At 49.9% G+C, this 7972-nt stretch overlaps 1 protein-coding gene across 1 annotated transcript in view; it reads left to right on the top strand.

Annotated features, from left to right (window-relative positions):
- Positions 1 to 911: 911 nt before the first annotated feature.
- Positions 912 to 7972, top strand: part of LOC141992053 (interferon-induced protein with tetratricopeptide repeats 5-like) — a 17214-nt gene continuing 10153 nt past the window's right edge. The window contains exons 1-2 of the mRNA XM_074960671.1: positions 912 to 916; positions 7452 to 7922. Coding sequence (XP_074816772.1) covers positions 912 to 916; positions 7452 to 7922 — 476 coding nt within the window. The remainder of the gene's footprint in view (positions 917 to 7451; positions 7923 to 7972) is intronic.

Genomic DNA, 7972 nt, shown 5'->3' with positions numbered 1-7972 from the left:
AACAATGATCTATACGGTCACAGGTCATGTCAATAACGTCACAACCTGACTATTATTTCCTCACTTTAGAGGGTTTAATTTCTATGTGGGGGAGGCATTTTCAAAAGTGCCGAAGTGACTGAGGAGCATGGCTCACGCTGGCAGCCAGTGGGGCCTGGGTGTCTAAACCGCGGGGGTGGCCTTTGGAAAATCGCACCCTGCGCGGATAAAGCTGGGGGAGGGTTCGGGGAGAGGAGGAGACCTGGGGGAGCAGGTACAAAGCTCTCACCTTTGGCTAATTGCCCTGCCTCCGTCATCGCCCTCTGCTCCTCGCTGCTCTGTGCCCAGGCAGGGCCCTGGAAGTGCATGAGGGCGATACGAACACCCCTCGGTGGTGGGGAAGGGCTGGCCGGGGCCGGGACACGGGCAACCGGTTCGGGGCAGGGGGCTGTGGAGCTGGTTGGGGGCGTAGCGGGGAGCGCGCCGCGGCGTGGTGATGGTGAGTGACCCCGTCTGTGTGCTGGGAAGCCCAGGCCAGGATTGTACGTGTGCAAGCGCGTGTGTGCGCACACACACACACACACACACACACCCCATAACTAGCCCCATGTCACCCATGGAGCTGCAGGTGGCGACTCGGGCTGAGCGGACGCTGAAGATGACAAGTGGAATTTAAAGTTAAGTTTCAGTTTCCTTTTCTCCTGCTCACTCTCGCTTCCTGGGGAAAGGCAGCTCCCCAGCCAAACCAGCGAGATCCCCAGCGAGCAACCCGCCCTGCGTATGAAGGGCAGCATCGCCCGGGCGGCCACAGTCCGTCCTGCCCGGGCAGAACTCGGGTCTCTCCCTGAACCGGGCACTTCCACACCGTGGGAAGAAACCCGGGGCAGTGAAAGGAGCCGTCACCTCCCCTGCCTGGGACTCAGCGGATCGCAATGAGGTAGGAGCATTGGGGTCGCTGGGCGGGGGGGACATTTCCAGCGAGGGCTAAAGTCAGACAGCTTGCCACCCCCCTCTGCGCATTTCTGGGCTGTAAATCTCCGGCTTTTAAATCTCTGGGGCGCGGTCACTCTGGGGTGATTCTGCGTCCTGTTGACTCTCCAGGCTGGTGCCTCTCAGGGCTAGTGCAGGTCACTGTTGACACCTCCCCTGCGAGCTCCCCTCGCTGTACCTTCACGGAGAACTCCCCCTCTGGCCAGCTGTCACTCCGGCTTCGCTCCGCATCAACGGAGGAGCCGGTAAGAGAGTGCCCCCCCCAGCCCTGTGCCCCCTCTCCGTTGTGTTTCAGAGGAGCAGCCCTGTTAGTCTGTATTCACAAAGAGAAAAGGAGGACTTGTGGCACCTTAGAAACGAACCAATTTGTTTGAGCATAAGCTTTCCTGAGCTACAGCTCAGGAAACCTGGCTGCTGGTGTGGGGCGGGGGGGCGGAGAGATTAACTCTGATCCCTGGGGAGCTGGAGCCAAGGGACAGCTGGAGGGAGGGACGGGACCAGCCCAGGAGATGCAGAGAGAAAAGGCAGCAGCAGCAGGAGCCCGGAGCTACAGCGCAGGGGAGGCTGCTGGGAGGGGAACCAGCTGCTTGCAAGGGGGCGGGGGGGCTCTTGTGAACGCTCAGCCTGGAGCTGAGACCACGTAACCCCACTGCGCCCCCAGCACCACCCTGAGCGCAGGGCACCGGCACCAGACCAGAGCGCAGGGACAGCTGGAGAGGGGGGGAGGGGGGGAAGGCTGTGTGTCTAGCAAGGCAAAGGGGGGGGGAGTCCTGTGAGTCTAACAAGACGGGGGGGGGGTGTTCTATTGTTCAGTGTGGTGCTTGTTCCAGGGTGACCATATTTCAGGTTCCCAAAAACACTTCCTTATTTACTTTCTCCACACCAGTCATGACTGTATAGACCTCAATCATATCCCCCCTTAGTCGTCTCTTTTCCAAGATGAGCAGTCCCAGTCTTATTAATCTCTCCTAACATGGAAGCCGTTCCATACCCCTAATCATTTTTGTTGCCCTTTTCTAAACCTTTTCCAATTCCAATATATCTGTTTTGAGATGGGGCAACCACATCTGCATGCAGGATGCACAGCAGGGGGAGGGGTGTAACAGGCCTCCATTGTCTCAGTTAAATGGCCAGAGACAGAATATTTACATTCTGCCGACCCTCAGCATCTCCCCATTACATTTCTCTCCTGCCTGCTGACTAGAGTGGGCCCCGTTCCCATTGATACTAAGGTTATGGCTACAGTGCAGTCGCAGGTGTGTCTAGCTCAGGTAGGCATCCCCATGCGAGCTTTAATCTAGCTAGTGGGACTAAACCGAGCAGTGAAGCCGCAGTGGCGCAGACCCGGATGTGGCCTAGAAACACAAGTACGTACCTGGGGGCCAGATGGGCTTGCAGGTCCTGCACCGCCAAGTGTCACTGCTGTCTTTAGCTGTGATATCTAGGTTACAGCTAGTGCGGGTAGGGCAGCCCATGCTACGGTCCCACCTCTCACTGCAGGGTAGACACACCCTGCGGCCATTTCACAGCACCCTGGCCGTGCAAAGGGGCCTTTCCATTTACACTCGCTTTACGCTGCCAGCGTGCTGGGAACTAGCCTTTGTGTAAATGAGAGTCAGGCCCTTCCTGTCTCCTTGGATAAATGGCCCCCGTTGAAGTCAGTGCGAGACTCTCTCTCCACACACACATATACGTATCCCAGGACATAAATGACCCCAGTGGACAGCCAGATGATTTCCAATGTTTGAGGGGGTTTAAGCGCTCCCTGAAGATTCAGTTTTCTAGATGTCAGCTCCTTAAAAGTTACATTTCTATTAAGGTTAACCCCCATACCTTACATTATTGATCCAGACTGCATTTGCAACCTTAGCTCCACATTCACCAAGTTCTTACATTGGAAATCCCTTTGTTTTGTGGGCTCCGTTTTGTGACATCACGATGTACATTTTGGCTTGGAATAACACGCATCAAATATTCCAGTTAATAGCTAGCTTCGGCCCTAAAGGTGAACTGCACAACAAAATAATCACTTCTAAATACTCTCACTTAGCAGCTCTGGTGCTGGAGGAGCATTCAAACAGGTAAACACATTTTGAACAAACGTTGTACATTGTTATTTCCACCTGTCATAAATATAAAGGGAAGGGTAAACCCCTTTAAAATCCCTCCTCGCCGGAGGAAAACTCCTCTCACCTGACAGGTTTCAGAGTAACAGCCGTGTTAGTCTGTATTCGTAAAAAGAAAAAAGAAAAGGAGTACTTGTGGCACCTTAGAGACTAACCAGTTTATTTGAGCATGAGCTTTCGTGAGCTACAGCTCACTTCATCGGATGCATAGCATATCGTGGAAACTGCAGAAGACATTATATGCACACAGAGACCATGAAACAAAACTTCCTCCCACCCCACTCTCCTGCTGGTAACAGCTTATCTAAAGTGATCATCAAGGAGGGCCATTTCCAGCACAAATCCAGGTTTTCTCACCCTTCCCCCCCCCCCCCCACAGACACACATACAAACTCACTCTCCTGCTGGTAATAGCCCATCCCTCTTTGAAACCTCTCTTTATAATGCGCATGATAATCAAGGTGGGTCATTTCCAGCACTAATCCAGGTTTTCTCACCCCTCCCCCCCACACACACCCCCCTCCAAAAACCACACACACAAACTCACTCTCCTGCTGGCAATAGCTCATCTTACAATGTGCACAGCAATAATCCAAGTTTAACCAGAACGTCTTGGGGGGGGGGGGTTGTAGGAAAAAAACAAGGGGAGATAGGCTACCTTGCATAATGACTTAGCCACTCCCAGTCTCTATTCAAGCCCAAATTAATAGTATCCAATTTGCAAATGAATTCCAATTCAGCAGTTTCTCGCTGGAGTCTGGATTTGAAGTTTTTTTGCTTTAAGATAGCGACCCTCATGTCTGTGATTGCGTGACCAGAGAGATTGAAGTGTTCTCCGACTGGTTTATGAATGTTATAATTCTTAACATCTGATTTGTGTCCATTTATTCTTTTACGTAGAGACTGTCCAGTTTGACCAATGTACATGGCAGAGGGGCATTGCTGGCACATGATGGCATATATCACATTGGTGGATGTGCAGGTGAACGAGCCTCTGATAGTGTGGCTGATGTTGTTAGGCCCTGTGTTGGTGTCCCCTGAATAGATATGTGGGCACAGTTGGCAACGGGCTTTGTTGCAAGGATAGGTTCCTGGGTTAGTGGTTCTGTTGTGTGGTATGTGGTTGTTGGTGAGTATTCGCTTCAGGTTGGGGGGCTGTCTGTAGGCAAGGACTGGCCTTTCTCCCAAGATTTGTGAGAGTGTTGGGTCATCCTTCAGGATAGGTTGTAGATCCTTAATAATGTGTTGGAGGGGTTTTAGTTGGGGGCTGAAGGTGACGGCGAGTGGCGTTCTGTTATTTTCTTTGTTAGGCCTGTCCTGTAGTAGGTGACTTCTGGGAACTCTTCTGGCTCTATCAATCTGTTTCTTCACTTCCGCAGGTGGGTATTGTAGTTGTAAGAATGCTTGATAGAGATCTTGTAGGTGTTTGTCTCTGTCTGAGGGGTTGGAGCAAATGCGGTTGTATCGCAGAGCTTGGCTGTAGACGATGGATCGTGTGGTGTGGTCAGGGTGAAAGCTGGAGGCATGTAGGTAGGAATAGCGGTCAGTAGGTTTCCGGTATAGGGTGGTGTTGATGTGACCATCATTTATTAGCACTGTAGTGTCCAGGAAGTGGATCTCTTGTGTGGACTGGACCAGGCTGAGGTTGATGGTGGGATGGAAATTGTTGAAATCATGGTGGAATTCCTCAAGGGCTTCTTTTCCATGGGTCCAGATGATGAAGATGTCATCAATATAGCGCAAGTAAAGTAGGGGCGTTAGGGGACGAGAGCTGAGGAAGCGTTGTTCTAAATCAGCCATAAAAATGTTGGCCTACTGTGGGGCCATGCGGGTACCCATAGCAGTGCCGCTGATCTGAAGGTATACATTGTCCCCAAATGTAAAATAGTTATGGGTAAGGACAAAGTCACAAAGTTCAGTCACCAGGTTAGCCGTGACATTATCGGGGATAGTGTTCTTGATGGCTTGTAGTCCATCTTTGTGTGGAATGTTGGTGTAGAGGGCTTCTACATCCATAGTGGCCAGGATGGTGTTATCAGGAAGATCACCAATGGATTGTAGTTTCCTCAGGAAGTCAGTGGTGTCTCGAAGGTAGCTGGGAGTGCTGGTAGCGTAGGGCCTGAGGAGTGAGTCTACATAGCCGGACAATCCTGCTGTCAGGGTGCCAATGCCTGAGATGATGGGGCGCCCAGGATTTCCAGGTTTATGGATCTTGGGTAGTAGATAGAATATCCCAGGTCGGGGTTCCAGGGGTGTGTCTGTGCGGATTTGATCTTGTGCTTTTTCAGGAAGTTTCTTGAGCAAATGCTGTAGATGCTTTTGGTAACTCTCAGTGGGATCAGAGGGTAATGGCTTGTAGAAAGTGGTGTTGGAGAGCTGCCGAGCAGCCTCTTGTTCATATTCCGACCTATTCATGATGACAACAGCACCTCCTTTGTCAGCCTTTTTGATTATGATGTCAGAGTTGTTTCTGAGGCTGTGGATGGCATTGTTACCATAACCTCAGCCATGCAGAACACAATGCCAGGAAACTGCTGAATTGGAATTCATTTGCAAATTGGATACTATTAATTTGGGCTTGAATAGAGACTGGGAGTGGCTAAGTCATTATGCAAGGTAGCCTATCTCCCCTTGTTTTTTTCCTACAAACCCCCCCCCAAGACGTTCTGGTTAAACTTGGGTTATTGCTGTGCACATTGTAAGATGAGCTATTGCCAGCAGGAGAGTGAGTTTGTGTGTGTGGTTTTTGGAGGGGGGTGTGTGGGGGGGGGGGTGAGAAAACCTGGATTAGTGCTGGAAATGACCCACCTTGATTATCATGCGCATTATAAAGAGAGGTTTCAAAGAGGGATGGGCTATTACCAGCAGGAGAGTGAGTTTGAATGTGTGTCTGTGGGGGGGGGGGGGGGAAGGGTGAGAAAACCTGGATTTGTGCTGGAAATGGCCCTCCTTGATGATCACTTTAGATAAGCTGTTACCAGCAGGAGAGTGGGGTGGGAGGAAGTTTTGTTTCATGGTCTCTGTGTGTATATAATGTCTTCTGCAGTTTCCACGATATGCTATGCATCCGATGAAGTGAGCTGTAGCTCACGAAAGCTCATGCTCAAATAAACTGGTTAGTCTCTAAGGTGCCACAAGTACTCCTTTTCTTTTTCCTCTCACCTGTAAAGGGTTAAGAAGCTAAAGGTAACCTCGCTGGCACCTGACCAAAATGGCCAATGAGGAGACAAGATACTTTCAAAAGCTGGGAGGAGGGAGAGAAGCAAAGGGTCTCTGTCTGTCTATATGCTGCTTTTGCCGGGGATAGACCAGGAATGGAGTCTTAGAACTTTTAATAAGTAATCTAGCTAGGTATGTGTTAGATTATGATTTCTTTAAATGGCTGAGAAAAGAATTGTGCTGAATAGAATAACTATTTCTGTCTGTGTATCTTTTTTGTAACTTAAGGTTTTGCCTAGAGGGATTCTCTATCTTTTGAATCTAATTACCCTGTAAGGTATCTACCATCCTGATTTTACAGAGGGGATTTCTTTACTTCTATTTACTCCTATTTCTATTAAAAGTCTTCTTGTAAGAAAACTGAATGCTTTTTCATTGTTCTCAGATCCAAGGGTTTGGGTCTGTGGTCACCTAATTTCCAACATTTCCCAGGAAAGGGGGGGGTGCAAGTGTTGGGAGGATTGTTCATTGTTCTTAAGATCCAATGGTCTAGGTCTGTAGTCACCTAGGCAAATTGTTGAGGCTTTTTACTAAACCTTGTCCAGGAAGTGGGGTGCAAGGTTTTGGGAAGTATTTTGGGGGGAAAGACGTTTCCAAACAGCTCTTCCCCAGTAACCAGTATTTGTTTGGTGGTGGTAGCGGCCAATCCAAGGCAAATGGTGGAATATTTTGGACCTTGGGGAAGTTTTTGACCTACGCTGGTAAAGATAAGCTTAGGAGGTTTTCATGCAGGTCCCCACATCTGTACCCTAGCGTTCAGAGGGGGGGAGGAACCTTGACACCCCCTGAGAAATTCTCCTGACGTTACCAAGCGGGGAGCTTTCTGTGACATAACAAATACCACAGGCTGCATCTATTGCAATGAGTCATGGGGTTTGGCAGTGTTGCTTTCTAGGACACAGGAAGTACTAAGAGGATTTCACAAAGGTTAGATTCAACCCATTCATACTGGTCCCATGCATGGGAGAGTGAGGACGTCAGACACTGAAATCCAGGCTTAGTTCTTTGTTGCCACTTAGCAATTTGCTTTTAACCGGAAAGAAGCCCTGTCACTCTGTAATCACTGCCCCAGGATTGTAGCATATAGTGGAAATTCATTCAGCCCAAATGGAGTCTCATTTTTCCCTCTCTTTGCAGCACCCTGCGTCTGAAGGAGAAGCTGCAGGCCCTCCAGTGCCACTTCACCTGGAACTTTGAAATCAGAGACCAGGTAGATGCAGTTCATCTCCTCCAAACTCTGGCTCTCAGGATTGCCCACACTCACTACCAGAACCAGACCACGCTCCTTGCCATGCAGGCTTATCTCTGCCACCTGCAAGGGCAATATGAAGATGCTCTGCAAAGCCTTAGAGAAGCCGAAAAGATTCTGCAAAGAGATCACCCAGATAACTTCCCCCGGCAGGTCCTGGTCATTTACGGAAACTTCGCCTGGATCTATTATCACTTGGCCCACTATGATTTGGTTGAACTTTACCTGGACAAGGTTAGAAAGATCTGCAGCTCCCTGAAGAGCCGCTCTCCACATGCAGCTCAGATCCCTGAGATACATGCACAGAAAGGCTGGTCTCTCCTGGCAGCAGGCTTCCGCAATGGCAAAGAAGCCACAGAGTGTTTCAAAATGGCATTAGGAGAAGACGAAGCGAATGGGGAATTTCTTG

The sequence above is a fragment of the Natator depressus genome, chromosome 1 (assembly GCF_965152275.1).
Source record: "Natator depressus isolate rNatDep1 chromosome 1, rNatDep2.hap1, whole genome shotgun sequence".
NCBI lineage: Eukaryota > Metazoa > Chordata > Testudines > Cheloniidae > Natator > Natator depressus.
Note: the sequence above shows the minus strand (reverse complement) of the source record. Positions and strands in the feature narration are given on the sequence as shown.